A 21,701-nucleotide genomic window follows, 5' to 3' on the forward strand; every position below is an offset into this window, starting at 1 on the left:
GCTCTGCTGGGTTCTGGGTCGCGCGCCACTGAAGGTGGTTTATTACATTAAGGTACGCTTTGAATTTTAACGACCTTCGAGAAGTGCATGGTCGCGCGAACACTAAGAAGGTTGGTGTTCCAAAGGGGGGAAATTGCCATCCTCTAGGGGGGGAATTATAGTATGTTATGTACCATTACACTGAGAGTATGCAATGGTTTTTGCCCGTTTTAAAAGTAAATTTTACTCTTCAAAGTTTTTCTTACTTTGTTTCCACTGGTTGAATATGTCATGGTACAAGTTTGAGAAGTACACCCGGTACTCACCTTTGGTAATGAATCCATACTCGCCACTGGCGATCAAACTCGCCGCGGCTTTCTCGTAGTTCCAGAACCGCTGCAGATCATTCGGTTCGATCACACTAGTCGGCGGCAGTTGATTCAGACCCGACGAAGCCAGTATCTCATTGTACTGAGCTTCGTGCATCAGCAGCAACGGAGGAGGCATTTCATCCTCTGGGGAGCGCTCGCTTCCATAGCCTTGGTCGTATCCGGTGTCCACCGTCGTTCGATGAAGCGGCAGCTTCAGCTGGATGTCCGGTCGATCTGAAATATAGGAAAGTTGAAAAAGGATTATGAGATTACAGCATTAGATTTGAGGCAATTAAACTTCACAATCTAAGTTTGTTGCGTAGGTAGATTTATTGCCATATTGTTCCCGCTTTTTGAACAGATTATCTGCACGATAGTGCAAGTCATCACAAGAAAAAATCCAGCTTCAAAGTTAAAACTTTCCGAAGCGGATTTACGTAATGCTCCATATTTGATGACGCTTTGAAGGAACTTTCTTGCCTACACGAGTAAAACAAAGATGCAGCTCCGATCCGACGTACAAGAGCAACGAGCATAAGTTTCTTTCACCAAAGTTACGAGCCAAAGAACTGCACTTTTGTGCACTCCTCACCACCGCTCCCATCTTGTCAGAGGAAACAGCATATGTTGCGGATGGTGAAAATTTTCTCTCCAAAGAAGAGAACTTTTGGTGTTTCCGCCTTCCTCCGATCACACTTTTACCTTTCTACCTACTACTAAGCAGTTGTTGGTTCTTTTCGAACACTTGGTCTTTCTTCGTTAGGTTCTAATTTATTTCCCAATGACAACTGGGGGTTTTTGTTCCTTGGATGCAATTTAGTTAACCAACGAGGCATATGCTGACAAAGGTATTGAAAGTAGGGTGCCTTGGTATCGTCAGAAACCATATTCATACTTCCAGAATTTGTGTGGATAACACGGTTCAACACGGTTTGTTTCAGTCTGAAACTTTTTTAAAATTTGCTTTGAAAAAATACTTTATGTGCTTGAAGTTCTTACACTTCTTGCTCATGACGGGCTTGGTGGTCTAGTGGTTACCGCTTCTGATTCGTATGCAGAAGGTCATGGGTTCAATCCCTGGCCCGTCCTTTTCATCCTACTTTGTATCTTTCTATCCACTTTCTCTCGCTCTCTCTTCTCTACATATACAACTCATGTATATTCATATGTTCATAGCCATCGCTAGAACCAGAAAACGAATCGAAAAAAAGTCGTTTCCCTCCCTTCCAACTTCCACTCACAGCACAGTGTATATATAACGCCTATAAGTTATGCAACCAAAGCGTGCTGTGCCGCTTGACCTTATTCAAGTTATGCAACCAAAGCGTGCTGTGCCGCTTGACCTTATTCACCTTATTCACCACACAATCTATCACGAACACTATAAATAACCCTATCCATGGATCGCATCACCGACCCAACGGTGACTCCCAGATCTCCCATCCTTTCCGTCTAACAAATACCCCAGTCCGTGCGGGTTGTGGAGACGCAGAGTGCTCTCGGTTTCTAGTAGCAACAACCAGTACACTTTAACATTCCTTTCCCTTCCCAGCTGACTATAAGGACTTGGCCGGCGCCGTTATTGATCAAATATGCATGAGCTGCTAAAATTGCACTTTGAGAATAAGTGGAATGTCCCAGCCCCTTATTCAGTTGGATCTCAGTGCAACTAGTACCAGTTCAGATCAATTACGGAGGAGCAACCATTGACATGTATAGTCAGAATTGATCGTGATCGTTGAAGTTCTTACACTTCTTGCTCAATTTATGTTTTTTACAAATTCACGAAACGAATTTAGGTTTGACTTTTATCAATGATAACACTAGTTTACAAAATAAAACGAAAGTCGTAAACTTCTGTCAACGATCAAAATTTTTGAAGCACAATTTAGTGCTGATTTCGAAACCGTGCTTCAAAAAATTTTAAGTAGAACTGTTTCTGAGTTTTAACTCAATATCGAGTTTTACATTTTTTTCAAAATATGGAATTTATTAAAATTTAAATATTTTGCGTTTTGTTCAACCAATTTTAAATCTTTTTCCATGAATTAAAAGCTGAATTTAATATCATTCGGTTATCTGAATGCAGGTTTTGCATCAGATTGATGAAATTCAAGATATTGGAAAGTTTTAGGGACGATCTGCTTAAATTTTAGCAAAATTTCCAAAAATATATGAAGAAATCAGTAACAAATTTTGAAAACGACGTATAATCAATGGTGTAGCATTGATTATACGTCGTTTTCAAAATTTGTTACTGAAATGTATTTTTCTCAATAAGTAGAAATAAAACAATTTAAAAATTCTTTCTCAACATTAATTTGACATATCATATGTAAGCGAGTTACAGTAAAAACAAATCAGCTCAATCGTAGCATTGATTACGAAGAATGAAATGTGTGAAGTGAGCGACTTTGCTTAAAAAAACAACACAAAGCGATTTCAAATCATCAACCTTGTATGGAAAGTGGAAAAAAATCCGCTCTACTGTATTTTTTTCCTTCGCGTTTTCGAACTCAGGGCATGATCCTACACTAACAATGATCATCAGAATCATCTTGATTCTAGTTAACCTAGATTGATAGTGAAGCTCATATGTTCTTTTTCCAATGTTTTTTTTTTCCACTCTATAGGGTAAATCGCCAATTAATGCAAACTCCATACATTTCTTAAGATATAGATATATAGTAGACTGGGTCAACAAAGTCGATTTTTTGGAACAATGCTTTTTCGATTCCTTTTAGCGTCCAAAACAACTGTGCAGAATTTGGGAGCGATTGGTTGCGTCCCCGTATTCCGCTTTGCGATTGAAGTTTGTATGGAATTTAGTATGGGAAAACGTGCTTTTTTGCATTTTTCTCATAAATTGAAACTTTTCGTCTAAAACTATCTAACTAATGACGTTGAAGCATAGCCTAGGATATGCCGAAAAACTTTGCCGAAGACCGCAAAGTGATCCGACACTTGTGAAAAAAGTTATAACGCACAGATTGCCTGGTGGTGCTTATCATTTAACATGTAAAGGAATAACATCAATAATAAAATCTCAGTTTTTGGCCTAAGTTACCAAGCGAATAACTTTTTTCACAAGCGTCCGATCACTTTGCGGTCTTCGGCAAAGTTTTTCGGTATATCCTAGGCTATACTTTAACGTTATTAGTTAAACGGTATTAGACAAAAGAATTCAACTTATGAGTAAAATGCAAAAAAGTACGTTTTCCCATACTAACTTCCATACAAATTTCAATCACAATGCGGAATACGGGGACGCAATCAATCGCTCCCAAATTTTGCACAGTTGTTTTGGACGCAAAAAGGAGTCAGAAAAGCTTTGTTCCGGGTTGATGCGGTCAAATTTAAAGTTTCTCCATACAACGTTGACCCACTCTAATATATAGCAACTAGTCAAGGCAACCTGTTTTTCTCAATAATTCTCCATAATAAACACGAAAAAGACCGGGATAAAACAAAAGGCACATGCTTCTTCTTCCATCCTTCTCTTTCTCGTGTTTTTTTTTTTGGATAGAAAGGAAGAAAAAAAAGCTGCCTACGCTAGTGATTATAGTTGAGATTCCTTCAAACATTCGTGCTGCGACTCCTTCAGGGATTCCAACAAGAATTACAAGAAATTTTCTAAGAATTTTACCATTTATTGCTTTTGGAAATCCATTTGTTTCTCCTTAACCCTTCAGCGCGCGCGCTGTTGTAAAAAGTACAACACTACCAAAAAACCCCACTTTTCGTATACAGCGCGAGCGTGGTGCAGTTTCGGTTGTTTGATGGCGCGCGTCATGGAAAGTTAAGGATTTTCCTCAGAGAGCCAGGAATACTGTTGGGATTTATTCAGAAATTCTTGGTAGAATTCACAAGGATTTTTTGCTGATCATCTTCAAGAAATCCCTGCTGGGAATTCTCTAGGAATTCTTGGAAGACTACCAAGAAAAATTACTGGAGAAATCTCAGCTGAAAAGGCGTGAGAAATCCCAGCAAGAATTGCTGGAGAAATCTAAGTAGACATATCTGGTGATATTTCATGAGAAATTCCTAAATGAATCCTTGGAGAACGCTTTGGAAGAGTAATAAAAAGAATTTCTATATGAATGGTTTGAGAAATCTCTAAAAAATCCTTGGAAGTATCACTGGATAGGTATGTACAAAGGAACAGCGGGAGTAACCTGAAAAAAAAACCTAACAAGAATTTTAGAGAAATTCAAAAGGGATGTCTCCAATGATTTCTCTCAGAATGCCTAATGGGATTCTCTGGTTATGCCTGCTAGGATTGCCGGAAAAATACCTTCAAAGATTCCCCCAGGGATTTCTCTTGTGATTCGTCCAGAGATTCTTCATGTATTTCTTCAGGGATATTCCGCAAATTCCTGCAATAATTCCTCTTATAAATTCTCCAAGGATAGCTTCTGAATTCCTCAATGTGTAAAAAAATAGCATTAGTTAAAATTCACTATAAAAAGAAATTACAAAAAAAAATCTTAAATCTTCTAGGAATACCTGCTAAGATTCCTCGAGAAATTTTTCTTGCGATACTTCATGGGGTTTCTCCATATATTCCTCTACAAAATCCTCCTGTGGCTCTTTCAGAGTAGCATTGGGCAAATCTGGCTGAGACATCGATTTTTGTGAATCGATTCGAATCGGATCAACATAATCGGTTCACCGATTTAATCGAATGCTTTGAATCGATGTTTTCACATCGATTCGATATTATAAAATATTACAAAACTATCAAATGATCCGTTTGCTGCTGTAGTTCAAGTTCATGGCACGCTATACTTGTCTAAATAAATTCAATATCAAAATTTGAGATTGCACATCGAACATTTCGCGACTCTGATTCGAAAATGGTAACGTTAAGACAGTGCATTCTGAAAAAAAAAAATGAAACTTAATATTTTCGAATTGAAAGAAAAATCCTGAGATTCTGCATTCCCCAGAACTCTGAGAAGTGTTTCCATACAATTTTGACAGAAACTCCTCCAAAATTTTTAAAGAGACTCCTCCAGAATTCTGAAAGGAGTTCCCCTAGCATTATGAGAGAGATTTCTTCAGAATGCTGTAAATGACGGTTCCAGGCCATTTGGCCGAACGTCATTTGGCCGAAAGGGTCATTTGGCCGAACGCATTTGGGCCGAATGCCGTTTGACCTAAAATGGTATGATGAACTTAAGTGATCATGCCACTGTTTCCCATATCAGCATAACTCGAAAGAATAGCCTATGATTCTAAGAAGGAAAAATCTCTGACAAAAATATTCTCAGTTTCTACGCCAACTAATCCCTTGATGGTAAAACTAGAAAGAATAGCCTATGACTGTAAGAAGGAAATATTTCTGATGATCATATTGGCAGCTAGAATGTTATTCAGAGTTTGCCCACACCTCCAAATCCTTTGGATTTAAATTCGGCCAAACGACCCCGGCTAAATGTCAGCCAAACGGCGTTCGGCCAAATGACATTCGGGCAAACGGCATTCGGCCAAAATGGCCGGATACCGAAAATGATTACACCAGAATCCTGAGCGACATTATCTAGAAAAAAAGCAATCTTTCTTCGAATTTTTCCTAGATTTCCTAGATTTCTGCGTAAGATTAATCCATAACTATCAGACGGATTGTCTCAGAGTCCCGAGAGGAATTTTTCCAGAATCATGTGATAGATTGTCTCAGAATCCTAAGAGAAACATTCCCTTCGGGATTCTCCCGGGATTCTCTGGAACATGAATCCTAAGATGAATTCTCCCAGAATCCTGAGAGGAATTCCAAATGCGATTATTCTACATTCTTGAGATAAATTCATCTAGAAACTGTGAAAGATTCTCACAAAAAAAAAAAGATTTTCGGAATTCCAAGATGAATCGTGAGAAAGGTTCCCTAAAAATACTGGGCAGGATTGCCAAAGAAACCTGAGATATACTCTCACAGAATTCACGGAGATACGATTCTTCCAGAATCCTGGAAAGAATTCCTCCAGAATTCCCAAAAAATCCTGGGTGGAATGCTTTAAATGGCTGTTAATAATTCTGCCAGAATCCCGAAAGGTATTCACCAGAACTCTACGAGTGATTCCCCCAGAATCCTGAGAGGGATCATATGAGGAGTTCTTCCAGATTCTTAAGAGAAATATATCTAGAAACCTAAGAAGAATTTATCCGAAAATCTGATTCTTGGAAGGGATTACGAAAACTTCTATAATGGACTTCCCCAGTATCTTGTGAAGGATTCTCTGGAATTTTTAGAGGTACACTCCCGATTAAATGTTTGGGGTCACCCCCTCAAAAACATGTCATTTTTTTAGGCCCATATCTTTGCCAATTTGCGTCCGATTTCAAAACCCTAGGCTTCATTCAAAAGATAATAAGTCAAAGAAACTTTGAACATGATTTAAAAGAAACTTTTTCAAAAGAATTTGTGTGTGAACTTAACCCAAAGTTGCCAAATTTTCTAAAAAATGAATATAAACTTACGGCAGTGTCGCTGGAAATTGGGTCGAACAAATTATAAGATGAGAGCGGCAATATAACCCATTTTCTATTAGCTTTCAACTGCTTTTTACAGAACTTAGCTAAAAAATCTAGAAAAAAAAGTTATTAAGTAAATTAATCCTTGAAGTCATCAACCAAAAGTTTGGGGTCACCCCTCAAAATGATGTATCGGCCAAAAGTTTGGGGTCACTATCGTAAAACATGGAAAAGTGATTTGATGATATCTTTGTCATCTTTTACTCAATTTTAATTCTTGGCTTATTTGAAACAAAATGAATGATACTTACTGCATAGACATTGAACCACACATATTTGTTGAAATTTACAGACGAAAACTTAACGTAAAGTTGTCTCATTTTTTGAAGTGTGGTGAAATGTGTTAAATTTACATAACATTTTTATATACAAAAATCGTTAAATACGTTAAGTTAAAGACATCAAACGTAAATTTAGTTAATTATCTTTGAAATGAGCCAAAAAGAATAAAAATTGAACTATAGATGACGAAGATATCACCAAATAACTTTTTCATGTTTTACGAAAGTGACCCCAAACTTTTGGCTGATACATCATATTGAGGGGTGACCCCAAACTTTTGGTCGATGCCATGAAGAGTTAATTTACTTAATAACTTTTTTTTCTAGATTTTTTAGCTAAGTTCTGTAAAAAGCAGTTGAAAGCTAATAGAAAATGGGTTATATAACCGCTCTCATCTTAAAGTTTTGTCGACCCAATTTCCAGCGACACTGCCGTAAGTTTATATTCATTTTTTAGAAAATTTGGCAACTTTGGGTTATGTTTACATACAAAATTTTTTGAAAAAGTTTCTTTTAAATCATGTACAGGGTACAAAAAACGGATCACGCCGAAAAACAAACGCTTTGTCCTAAGGGGCTGTCCATAAACCACGTGGTCATTTTTTTGGGACTTTCCAACCCCCCCCCCCCCCCGCGTGGTCATTAGTCCATACAAATTTTTTTATTTGTCCATACAAAATGGTCATTGGCCGAACCCCCCCCCCCTAAAGACCACGTGGTTTATGGACAGCCCCTAAGCGGTTCATGTTGGTAACAAAGGCGCTCCGCAACAAACGCATGTCAGGCGATGAGAGCAATAAAACAAACATCGTTTGCCGTGAGTGTGCTGATATTCCGGCTTTTCTGCTGAAATTTTCGACCCACATTATCGAATTCATAAGCAATTGGACGAAATAAGACTCTTGCAAACCGCAGAGTTGAGTTTCAGTTGTAAACTAGGTTGTAAAACAATGCGAAAATCACGATATGAGTAGAACGAGACAAATATTACTACCGTTTTTGTTGTGAACAAACTCGGGAGCGATTTTGTCATTATCTGCTAACGAAAAAACAAAGCGTTGTTGCCGTGCTTTCTTTGTTGCCTATTTTTCGCTTGCGGTGGCATATTCTGCGTACACTGATCATGTACAAAGTTTCTTTGACTTATTATCTTTTGAATGAAACCTAGGGTTTTGAAATCGTACGCAAATTGGCAGAGATATGGGCCTAAAAAAATGACATGTTTTTGAGGGGGTGACCCCAAACTTTTGATCGGGAGTGTATACCCACATAAAACAGAAATATTACCGCAGATTCCTGAAAGACATTCCCCCAGAATCTCTGAAAGGACTCCCCTAAACTCCTGAAAGGGATTGTCCCAGAACTCTGAGAGTGATTCCTCTAGAATACTTTAAATTATTACACATGAATCTCAAGAGAATCTTCGCATAATCTTGTCAGGGATTCTCCCTGATTACTATGAGGGACTCTGCCAGAATCCTGAAAAGGGGTTTCTGGGAGCAACTGCTCCAGAATACAGAAAACAGAATTCTGCTCGGATTCTCGTAGAATGCTGAAAAGGGTTTCTTCCGAACCCTAAGAGGAATCACAAAATGTATGCGTGGGATTCTCCAAAATACACATTTCTCCAGATAATTCTGCCCAGAATCTCGTCAGAGATTCTTCAATTATTAATAATTCTGAAAATGAGTGCCCTAGAATCTTGAAAAATATAGCCCCAGAATCCCAAGAATTTCTCCAGCATCATGACACAAATTCCCCAGAATCTTGAGAGAAATTTCCCCAGAATCCTGACGGGGATTACCCCAGAAAGCCGAATTTTCAGGGAATATTGGAAAGAGTACCCGCAGTGATATTCCCCCAGAATTTTAAAAGGATCTAACGCAGAATCCTGAGAAGCATATCACTACAATCCGGTTGGGAATTCCTCCAGAATCCTAAGAAATATTCCCCCAGAATTCTGAGAGAAATTTCCCCACAATTCTGAGAATGCTGAGTATGATCCTCCAAGAAGTCTGAGAGGAGTTCCTGAGAATGCAGAGTAAGATTTTCTCAGAATTCTGAGTGGGGTCCTTGAAAGAAATAAACCCAGATCATCCAGAAGTTTCTTAGAATCCTGAAAGGGATTTCACCCTTGTTAGGTAACCCTGGTAGAAAAACCCCAAAATCCAGAAATTAATTTCCTTCGAATCCAGAGATTCCCTAGAACTCTGATAGGTGAATACCTATCAGGTGAATCATTTAATACTTCTGAGAAAAATTCCTCAAGAATTTTTAAAAGGACTTTTCCATGACTGTGAGGAGTCCTTTAAAATTCTATGAGAGATTCCTTCAAAATGCTGAAAATTATCACACCAACATGCTGGGAGACCTTACTCTAGAAAAGAAAGAAAGTCTCTTCCAATAATAATTCTCCATGCATTCTATTAATGATTTCCGTAGAATGCTGGGAGAGATTAATCCAGTTTTCCAAGACGGATTCTCTCAGAATCTGTAATAGGAATTCCTCCAGAATCCTTAGAGATTTCCTCAGATTCCTGAGATGAATTCTCCTTCAAACTTGGAACGGATTGCTTCAGAATCCTGAGAGCAGCTTTTCTTCGGGATTCTCCCAGAATGCTTAAACGGATATCCCCAGAACAAATTGGCGGATTCTTCCAGAATCCTAAGAGGCATTCTCCTGCAGTATTAAAAGACATTCCGTTAGAATCGTGAAAGAGATTGCCCATAAACCCCGAGAAGGATTCCCCACATTATTAACAGAAATTCATTAAGAATCTTGAGATGAATTCTCAAAAAAAAAAAACTTCGTAATCCAGAGATGGATTGGTCTAGAATCCTGAGAAGGATGCGCTAGAACCCTGAAAGGGACTCTCTAGACCATAAGGAGGATTCCTTTAGAACCCTGAGAAAGATGCACTTAGACTCCTGGGAGGGATTAACCAAAAAACCTGATATAGAGGTATACCTCGATTTTGTGGATTATATAGACCCTCAATTTTATGTACTTTACTTAAATTCGATTTTATGAACATATTACTTCGATTTTATAAACATTTTTTGTAATAATTGTGCATTCTAAAAAAAACAATTTAATATTTTTGAATCGAAAGAAAAATCGATTCAGTCGATTTCGTGGAGCTTCAACATTGATTAAAAATATCGATTAACAACACTATTTCAGAGAGATTGTTTCAAGGATTTCTTCAGGAGTTCCTCTTGGGAGTCCTTTTGATTTTTTTTTGCAAGGACGCATCCAAGAATCTTCTGGCATCTCCACTAGAAACTCTTACTGGAATTTCTCTAGCAACTCCTGCTGTAATTTACTTACCACTTTTTTTCAGGAACCACTGCTGAGATTTCTCTAGACATATCTGGTAGGGGAATCTCGGCAAGAATTCCGGAACAAAATGTAGTGCTAATTCCTGGATGAATTTCATTAGTTATTACTGGATGTCATAAAAATAACACAAGGTGAATTTCTGGAGGAATTCATGTAGAAGTTACAGCAGGGATGCTGGATCAATCTCAGAGGAATTCTTGAATAAATTCCGAAAGGAATTCCTGGATAAATCATAGGGAAATTTTCTGGAGGAACCATATGAGGAATTCCCGGGGAAAATCCGGCGGGCAATTTCGGGGAAATTCCAAGAGAAATTTGAGGAAGAATCTTTGAAAGTCCCAGCAGAAATCACAGAAGGAACATCTTTATTTACATTTTTTAAATATTTGTGAATTTTAACATTTAGGGGCTGTCCATAAACCACGTGGTCATTTTTTTGGGACTTTCCAACCCCCCCCCCCCCCCCCCGCGTGGTCATTTGTCCATACAATTTTTTTTATTTGTCCATACAAAATGGTCATTGGCCGAACCCCCCCCCCCCCCCCCCTCATGACCACGTGGTTTATGGACAGCCCCTTAGGCTAGTTTTTACCACGTCCCTTTGCAAGGGACCTTTGCAAAGATGGTACAAATAAAAAAAAATATAATAATCAATGGCCCGCGTTGGGTGCCAAAATACGGACAAACAATGATGGAACCCTATCAATGCTCTATTTTATTTTTCATTTCGAAAAATAAATAGAACATTTCAAATGCACATTAAAATATAACTACACGAATTCACGTTTACAACACAAACATAAAAGTGGCCAGTTATCCTCAAAATAATAACAATTTACGATCACAGGATGACGAGGTTTCATTTATTGGTTTTGGTCCATCAGTCGATCCTGGAACAGTGTTTTGTTTGGCTGGTCCCATTTTTGTTAACAGTATTTATTCTGTTTTCATAGCTTACTTGTGTCTAGGAAAACTAATCCTAATTGGCCATCCCGATGTGGGTTTTAATGCAAGTCGGCTGCATTTTGATATCCCTGCTAGGGAGCGGTTTGCCTGTCTTGCCGTCATTTGTCGCCAGAAAAGACCTTAATGTATGCAACCACTCCGATTGCTTAGGCTTTATTTCTCCTGAGTAATAGAAGAACCCTATAAATGCACATTAAAATTAGTAGAATATTCACAAGCTAAAATTGAACATGTAACAGAAAAATAAACTGGTAACAAACTTCTGCAGAAATATCAGTGGGCATTCCTAGAGGATTTCCCAAAGGAATTCACGGAGAAATACCAAGAGGACTTGGAGGAATAGGAACCGGTTCACTCTCAAAAAAAGAGTCGACTCTTTTGATCGATCCACTAGAAGATTTCAGATGAATCTCGGGTGAGCTTCACGGGGTTTTAGAAGACTTACAAGGCCTCGGAAGTTCAGAAGGTTTCAGAGGGATCTTCGAACCACGTGATCGTGGGTGGAGAGAGGGAACGGCGTTCAACCCGATCACTTAAGGAGGACTGGCGAGATCGCCAATACGCCACCAGCGAGCAGATGGCAAGAGGTTCAACAGGGGGAGCACGAGGAGGCACAGCGTCGACCTCACGCGGATGCTGAACGGAGTGACACGCTAGTCTTCAAAACCGAGCCAGAGACGTACGCCGAGGTGCTGAGGGCCATGCGAGACGAGTCTGTCAAGAAAGGTGCCTCCTACAAGGCCCTAGCTCAAGAGGTTTTAGGCGAAAAGGTGCAGGTAAGAGCCCTAACAGCGAAGGCGACTCTCCAGTATAAACCTGGACCTGGACGAGATCACCGACGCAGAAGAGCTCGCAGTCGTACTTAAACTGCAGTGCGAGAAACATGTACCAAGTGCATCGCTCCACCTACGAAAGGGCACGCAGATTGCCACAGTCAAGCTTCCTTGAAGGGTAGTGATACCCTTGCCTTCAGCAGGTCAGATCGGGTTGCACGTGGGCATCAGTTCTTGATGTCTGCAAAGTTGGGCGCGGGCGGGGTTGACCCTGCTCGCCTTCAGAGGACAAAGGGAGTGGCGAGGACCACTCGGGAAACTGGCTAAGCGCCAGCATGTTACCGTGATGGACTCTCCAGAGCGAGTCATCGATGTTCGTTGCTGCTAGGCTACGCAGCTAACCTTGAGGTTGCGATGTGCACTAGCCACTCTCTGAAGCAATTCTTTCTTGGTGGTTCCGGAGAGACGTAGGGTTTGGCGACCATAGGAATGGTTTAGTGGGTACGAGGAGAGAGTAGTCCTGGCTTTTACTTTTGTTGTAGAAGACGGCCTCAGCCCCACACTACCCTAGCCTTCCTGTTAGTATGTCTGTTGAGCAGATTATCCCCCTATGGTTTAGAAGAAAGCTCCCCTTTGAGGAGGTGAACAAGGCAAGACCAGGGTAGGCTGATCAGTGGTCAGTAGCCACCAAGCCACCAAGTGCTTTGAGCAAGGACATAAGCCGTGGGCGTGTAAAGGCCTCGACAAGAGCAAGCTCTGCTGAAAGTGCGGGGTGGCGGGTCATATCGCCAGGAAGTCCAACTCGGCACCAAAATGCCTGATTTGCACGGCGAACATGGGTCATACGACGCCGACGCCTAAATGCCCGGACACGCGAGGAGGTCGAACCAACCTACGATAATGCAAGCTACACAGCTAAACCTGAACTACTGTACAGACATTGCCCTACTATCGCACCCATGCTGCATCCCTCCCGATACCGAGAACTGGGTAGTGGATAAGGCCGAGCTAGCGACGATCTGTATAATTGGTCGTTTTCCGCTCCAGGAAATAATTTCCACGTCACACGAGGGCTTCGCAATAGCGAAGATCAACGGGGTGTACTATTGCAATTGATATGCCCCCAAGGTGGCCAATAGACCAATTCTCGTCTATGCTGGATTACCAAGCACACTAGTGGGACATTTGTGGAGCGATTGCTAATAGAAGGTAACCCCGACGATCTATCCAGCGGTGATCCAGTCGGAGCCATAAGCCGTGTATGTGATGCCGCAATTCCAAGGCGATCGCTATCCAGAAATGGAGTAAATCGATATACTGGTGGTGTCCAGAAATCGCAGAACCCCACACATCCTGCCTAAGAGTTAGAAGGATGATGCAAAGAGCTCGCACAGAAGAGGGTAGAATTGAGCAAAGTGAGGCCTACAAGGCAGCTAAACTAGCACTGAACAAAGAGATTGAGGCGCGTAAGCAGGCGTGCTTCGAAAACCTCTACCACGTCCCCTAGGGGTGATGCCTACAGAGTAGCCATGGACAAAACGAAGGGCGCGTCTGCATCTCCAGAACGCTCCCCTGAGATATTGCAGAAGATGGTGGAAACGCTGTTCCCGCGCCACGATACAAGAACCATGGGCCCTCGTCCCCTACGGCCAAACCGGTCATAGCGAGGTCACCCTGGTGACGAACGACGAGCTCATCGCAATTGCGAAGTCGCTTAAATTGAACAGAGCACTGGGTTCTGACGGTATGCAGACTGCCGCCATCAAGACGGTCATCGACGCTAGCCCTGACATGTTCAGAATGGCTATGCAGATGTGCCTAGACAAAGGCGTATTTCCGGAGGCAAAGATTGCTTCTACTGCCCAAACCCGGGAAGCCACCTGGCGACCGGTCGGCATACAGACCTATCCTTTTTGGGGTCTCCAGATAGCCTAATGGTTAAGGCTATGGATCGTCAATCCGGAGACGGCGTGTTTGATTCCTGTTCCGGTCGAGAAAATTTTCTCGATTGCCTGGGCATAGTGTATCATTGAACTTGCCTCACAATGTACAAATTCATGCAATGGCAGTCAAAGAAAGCCCTTCAATTAGTAACTGTGGAAGAGCTCAAAAAACACTAAGTTGAAGCGAGGCAGGCCAAGTCCCAGTGGGGACGTAGAGCCACAAAGAAGAAGAAGAACCTATCTGCATTCCGGACATTGCCGGGAAACTGTGGGAACGGATCATTCTGTCAAGGTGATGGCCTGTCTATACCGAGAAACCCGATGACTCTAGCCTCTCGGATAACCAGTTCGGCTTCTGGAAGGGTCGATCGGCGGTGGACGCTATTAGAGCTGTCTCCAAAACAGGCGAGAGGAGCTACAACATCACCGCGGGGGTACCTCGGGGCTCCATCCTGGGTCCGGTACTATGGAACGCGGCGCATGATGGCATATTGAGGCAGGCTTAAACTTCCACCGGACATTGCCGATGATATTACCCTCTTGGTATACGGCGAGTCGTAGAGGAAGTGAAACTGACAGCAAAGCACTCAATTGGCATTGTAGAGGACTGGACAAGGTTGAGACAGTTGGCACTCACGCACCAAATAACGGAGGTGGTGGTAAACAATTACACGTCTGAATGACAGGCAGTAGCCACCACACGCGGGTGCACGATCAACTGTAAGCGCTTACTGTACCAATTGGGGGTCTTAATCGATGATAAGCTGAAATTCGGAAGCTACGTGCAATATGCCTGCGAAAGGGCAAGCATGGCAATAGTCACGAATAAGCATAAGCTGTTCGCGACAGTAGCGGTCTCCATTCTACGATAGGGCATCGCTGCATGATCAACACGCACAGGCTTTTGTGCCTTAGGGTGGTCAGCGTATACCGCATGGTCTCAAAGGATGCGGTATGCGTGCTATCTGGCATGATGTCCATAGCACTAGTGGTGGCAGAGGATAAAGAGTGCTCCGAGCGACGTGGCATAAAATGCGCGAGGGAGATTGCTAAAACATCGTCCAAGCTGAAATGGCAAAGGGAATAGGAATCCTCCAGCAAGTGTAGATGGACACACAGGCTCAAACCGAGCGTGTCTAAATGGACGGGCAGATTTCAAAGTCTTGGGCTTCCAAGGCTCTCGGGTGAGCTTTACGTGGGTTTAAGGGAGGTTTCAGAAGCGTTTCAGGGCACTAACATACAAGGGAACTTTAAATAGTCTCCACACTTCCTTATCTTTTTCCATTCAACACACTTCAAACTCTTCTTAACTCCACTCGCAATCTTATCCTACTGTGCTATATACACAATTAAATTCCAGTTAGTTAACGTTACCTAAATGGAGGCTCCAGTGTAACCGAAAAGCAAAGTTTTTCAGCAGAATGAGAAAAAACATGTTGCACCGTGTAATTGAATCTCCATCATCGTCCATTAGCATTTCCAATGTCCTTCGAATGATGTTGTCATCAACGTCCATATTCCTGTGTCTCCATCAAAACAGCCAGAAAGGACAGCCGAACTGAACTGCAGAACGAACAGGCAGACAGTCCGTCGATGATGCGCCGCCTTTGCCGGTAGCATTTTTCAATCAGTCTTGTTTCAATCCGCTCTGCATCACTAATTGAGAGCATCCGACGATCTTAATGGCGGGTGGAAATGGAATCAGGAAAAAAACGAAGAAAAGTTCCGGTAGAATTGTTGCTACTACCGACCGGGAAGAACATCAACTGTGATGCCAAATCGAGGTACTCTTTCCGTCGCTGCTCCGATGATTAATTATGTATTGAAGAATCGAGGTGCCCCGTTGCACCAACACGTTCTTCTCTGTTTCAACAGATGACCAAGTCTGGAATAGCTAGGAACTGGTAAGAGGGGGAGACAAGTGCATTTCTCTGATGAGTCCTTTGGAGCAGCTTTCATCAATAACGACGACTATCGGGAATGTTTCACTTTGCACTTCTTTTAGTTGCTGCATCATAAATGAGAGCAAAAAATATATAAACAGACTGGTGTGAGCTATAATGGCAATGGTGTTCAATGCAGAAAGCGCCATCCAGCTGTGTTGATTTAATTATTTCTGATTGGGAGAGCTGTCTTGCAGTAGCACGAGCTTGTCGAGATATTCTCAATTGAGTTAATTAATACTAATGATTTCTGCAACAGCTGTTGAAAGATGTTCAAATAAGTGGCATATCTTGTAGGTATTGTAAAATTGCGAAAGCTTGATTGAGAAGCAGAAGCTAATGTTTGATGTTCGTGTGACATGGGTACATTTTCGTTTACCTGTGTTTCCAGAGCCTTGCTTAGTACTGCAAGTGCCAAGGATGGGGTCACCATGAGTAAAACTTTTGAGATTGGCCTAAGTTGTTAAATTTCGTGCCCGGCAGATGAATGCAGACGTCTATCGCAGTCGTAGCTCTAACAAACTAAATTCTCCGATCAATAACCGGCTGATTCATACTAGTGCCTATCTTCACGTAAACAACCATACCTACTATCAAACAAATAACATATCATCCAGCAATGTTATAGGTTAAACCTGGTTTTATTCATGTGGCTGCTAGACTACCAAAATTCAAAATTTACTGCTTTTGATTTCGACGTTTAATCTGATCAATTGCAACAAATAATTGTGGAATGTTCAAACCCTTAAAACTATAGTGCTAAAGCTGACCAGATCTGTTCCATTATGTACAAAATTCCACTGTATGTTTAACTTCACTACCATAACTCAATGGCAAAAGTTAATGTTTTTGGCACAGGGCAATAATGCTGCATACTGAAAGCACCAACTGATTCTCCAGAATACATATTGTAGCCACTACATAATTCCGAAAACTTCAAGCTAGCACACGTGTGTCAGTGGGTGTGTGGTTCACCTTTGCATGTGGGAAGCCGAAGCGAAGACCAAGTTTGTCTCAGTCGGGGCCCACCACCTCAAGACAAACTTGACTGAAGCGATTAAACTGGCAATACTTTGTTTATGTTGGCAACGCAACGCAACGAACGGTATGCATCGTGCACAGCACCGCACCGTGACTGGCACAGACGAAAGAATAATCGAGTTCCGAGGGAGTTGGCCAACTTTGGAGGAGAACATGGCAATATTCGAGCGCAGTTTTGTGGCGATATGGAACAACATGCTTCGGAACTTTTCTTCTGCTATCGAGTCGATCGATGGGAAGTGTATCAATATCTATTGGAATTCGTTTCGGAACTTTATCCAAAATGAAAGTTCGTTCCCTCTTTCCCTGCGATGTATATCTTTAGCCAATATCGAACTGGTTCGAAGTTGATCAATCTAAATATGACCTAATTGTGAACCGAGCAACCAGCTCGATGAAACTTTGCCGTTGTTGAGGGTAACTACCTAGCAACTCCACTCTCAACAGTTTCTACACATAGGTTATTTGGTGGTTGAACATAATTTGTTCTCTAGCTTTAAGAGGTTTCCCATTGCGATGAACTGCTCCAAAATTGTTGTATAAGGTGGTCATCCAAAGGTTTAGTTAGAACTTCAAAGTTGTTCCACCGTGTTTTAAATTTATTTATAGTATATGTACAAGCATTAAAAAAAACACATGGGACCTTGTCGAACTGTCTAAGAGTATCCAACAACTCCCTTGTGTATAGGGAATTGGAGATCCCCGTAAACCTCAGGAAACTACGAATAAACTCTGCTGTAGCCCGCTGAAACTCCATGAAACCTCCGGATATCCTCTTGTTGCCTCCTTGAATCTCTCAGGAACGCCCTGTAATCTACTCAAATGTTTTGAAACCCCATAAAAGCCTATGAAACACATTGAAAGTCCTTTAAATTCATACAAAACCCTAGTGAGGTCCCTGGGAAATTGTGTGAAACTCCCAGGAGCCCTTCTGAATACTTCAGAAAGTCCTTCAAGCTCTCCAAAAACCTAACCCAAACGAAGGAGAACGTGCTTCTGGAGCCGATCTACTGAAAATCCTTTGAAACGTTTTCAAATGCCTTGAAACATCTATGAGACTTCCAGAAACTTCTTTTAAACCTCCAATACCTTCCTGAAATATCCTGAAGCCCTCTGAAACGCATAGAAACCCTCTTAAACCGTTCTGTAGCTTTCCTGAAACCCTTCAAAACCCCCGGGTTTCTCTCTGATGCCTGAAATTAAACGTCTTGAAACACCCCTGAAATATCACTAAGATTCCCAGAAACTTCCAGGAATCCTCTTTCAAACACCCAGGAACCCACCTGGAAGCCACTGCAACGTAACGCCTTGAAACACCTATAAAGCCCCCTGAAACCCCCGGAAACCCACCTGAAAATTTCCGAAACGCCTTTCAACCCATAGAAAACCCCTCCGGGACTCCCATTACCTCTGGGAATCCCTCTGAAAACCTCCGGAGCTCTGCAGAAAACCCCGGAAACCAGGATAACCACATTTAAGGACAAGCTCAAAAGAATTCCAAGATGGCCGCCTCAATGATCGACTTGCAAGTCGTATATACGGGTCGTAGAGATTATTTTTTTTAATTTTTAACATTTTTGGTAGAAATGCAATATCTTATTTGTTTCAAAACATTTTACCCTGGGTTTTTGTATAGTCAAGGGGAATAGTTGTGGAATCTTCCCTTGGCACCCTCCTCCTTTTCCTAGTAGCCGAAAATACGTGGCTTTTTTATATTTTTTTTTATAAATTTTACGTATTCTCGTTTAAGATACATCGATTTGCTAATCATCAATAGTTTTTACTAATCCTTAACATAGAATGTCTTACTGCCTATTATAGTTTGTCGAAGTTTTGATCCCAGAGCTATGCTAAGACCTCCAAAGTACTCCGAAGTTTGTGTAACAAATCCAACATTCCAAACCGAATTTTCTACACGATGAATGATCACTGAAAATAGTCTACGGTACTCAAAAAACTTCAAAACACCCCTAGACAATTCATGCTAGGTACTCACATGAAATGGGTGATCTAGGTCATCCAAACCACTCTCGAATTCGTTTTCTTAAGATTTACACCATCTACCACTCTGTTCACTCTGTTTGTGAAATTTAGTCACGTTGACGTCCATTCGATCTCGCAATGCTACGAGCAACTCGATATTGTGGTTGTTGGACATTACGTGAAATACAAATTTCCTCCAATACATTTTGAAGTTTAGGTTACGATATGTACATACTGTATCATGCTTTAATTGTAAAAACATATTCGTGGGATAGGACTTTCAAGATCTACAGGCTTTACTCTTTTTTATCTTCCCTCTGTCGGCATACACTGTGGTGCATAACTGATCGGGCAAACGCCGATTTTCGTACAAAATGCCCAAGTTTGGGATGCTGTAACTTTGGTTTGCGTTGATGGATTGATCTCAATTTTTGACTCGGAACTACTTATATGCTGAATTTTACGTATACAAGGTACCAAATGTTTTCGTTCACAGGTTTGGGCGTGGCATGGCGTTCAAAATGTGCAAAAGTGATCGACACGATTGTGTCTGTTGCACCTCATAGTATCAAAAGTATAACTATGTGCTATGTGTTGCTGGTTGGGTGTTCACTGGCATACGAATGAACCCAATGGATTTTAATGTAATGATAGCAATATCTGTAAATCTTAGGATATTTTTATTATAGCGAATGCTTGCGGAATATAATCTACGCTACTCTTTTTTTTTTTTTTTTCTTCTAAACCATAGGGGGATAAATCTGCTCATCAGACACCCTAACAGGAAGGTTAGGGTAGTGTGGGGTTAAGGCCGTCTTCTACAATGCCGGTAGAAGCCAGGACTACTCTCTCCTCGACCCACTAAAACACATTCCTATGGTCGCCAAACCCTACGTCTCTCCGGAACCACCAAGAAGGTATTGCTTCAGAGAGGGGCTAGTGCATATCGCACCCTCAAGGTTAGCTGCCGTAGCCTAGCAGCAACGAACATCGATGACTCGCTCTGGAGAGTCCATCACGATAGCATGCTGGCGCTTAGCCAGTTTCCCGAGTGGTCCTCGCCACTCCCTTTGTCCTCGGAAGGCGGGCAGGGTCAACCCCGCCTGCGCCCTACTGCTGAGCGGACATCAAGAACTGATGCCCACGTGCAACCCGATCTGACCTGCCCGTAAGGAAGGGTATCACTACCCTTCAGGCCCTATCAGATGCACCCGTAGGTTGCAGACAGCAGGGTCTCACCTACCCCGACCCTTGCCGGGGACCCCTTTCCAACCGCGGGCTCAGATCCAACCCAGTAGACTGACGCCACGACAGCACCGCTACCGGGACTTCCTCTCCGCGGCCACTTAATCGCTGTAAGGGTCGATCTCGACCGCAGGGCACCGGTATGACCTACGAAGCCGACTTCGAACCCTTGGACCACCTCTTGTACTGCATCTGGACTAGCCATTCTCCGAGTCCACGCGCCACCTCCTTTGTAGCTCCCAGACGATATGGGTGATAGCCGTTGAAACGGCATTCCAGCTAATCTCATCCCTACACATTCTCTGGACCAAGTTGTCCGGAGTTGTGTCCTCCCCGCATGTGGCAAGCATGCGGTCACGCATTGTGCGAAAACGCGGGCACACGAACAAAACGTGTTCCGCCGTTTCCTCTAAACCATTGCACACTGGGCATTCGGGAGAATCCGCATGCCCGAAACGGTGTAGATACTGTCGGAAGCAACCATGACCTGTAAGGACCTGTGTCAGGTGGAATGAAACTTCCCCATGGCGCCTATTAATCCAACTATCTACCCTCGGTATCAACCTATGGGTCCACCTTCCTTTGGTGGAACTGTCCCACGCGCGCTGCCATTTGACCATAGAGGCCATCCTGACAGTCTTGCGTATGCCTCTTGTGCCGCGCATTTCGAAGCACTCCATGTCCTCACTGATAAGAATGCTGATAGGCACCATACCAGTAATGACACAGAGAGCGTCGTGTGACACGGTACGGTACGCGCTTGCAACCCTCAGACACATAAGCCTGTAAGTACTTTCCAGCTTCCGTCGGTAGCATTCAGTACTTAGCGCGGTACCCCACGCCGGGCCGCCATACCTAAGTATGGACGTAGCAACACTAGCCAGAAGCTTGCGCTTACTGGCGTACACCGCTGAGCTATTGGACATCATCCGGGACAGTGCCGCAATAGCTGTGGAGGCTCTTTTACAGGCATAATCGACGTGGCTACCGAAGGTAAGCTTATCGACGATCATCACGCCCAAGTGCTTGACAGAGCGCTTCGACGGGATAGTGCACTCTCCTACACTGATCTCCGTCTGCTGCGCCGACTGCATGTTGTTAACAACCGTCACCTCTGTCTTGTGGTGAGCCAGCTCCAGTTTTCTGGACCGCATCCACGCCTCCACAACCTTGATCGAGTGGTCGGTAGTCAACTTCACCTCCTCGATCGTTTCACCGTAGACTTCGAGCGTAATATCGTCGGCAAATCCGACAATCTCCACTCCCACTGGGTACTCTAACCTCAACACCTCGTCGTACATG

General features: G+C 42.4%; 1 protein-coding gene across 2 annotated transcripts in view; it reads right to left on the reverse strand.

Annotated features, from left to right (window-relative positions):
* The window catches only part of LOC109397657 (uncharacterized), a 386,176-nt gene that overhangs the window by 119,593 nt on the left and 244,882 nt on the right, over nucleotides 1-21,701 (reverse strand). For both annotated transcript variants that reach the window (XM_062845147.1, XM_029880381.2), the window contains one exon: nucleotides 306-584. In XM_062845147.1, coding sequence (XP_062701131.1) covers nucleotides 306-584 — 279 coding nt within the window. The remainder of the gene's footprint in view (nucleotides 1-305; nucleotides 585-21,701) is intronic.

Source organism: Aedes albopictus, chromosome 1 (assembly GCF_035046485.1).
Source record: "Aedes albopictus strain Foshan chromosome 1, AalbF5, whole genome shotgun sequence".
Taxonomy (NCBI): Eukaryota; Metazoa; Arthropoda; class Insecta; order Diptera; family Culicidae; genus Aedes; species Aedes albopictus.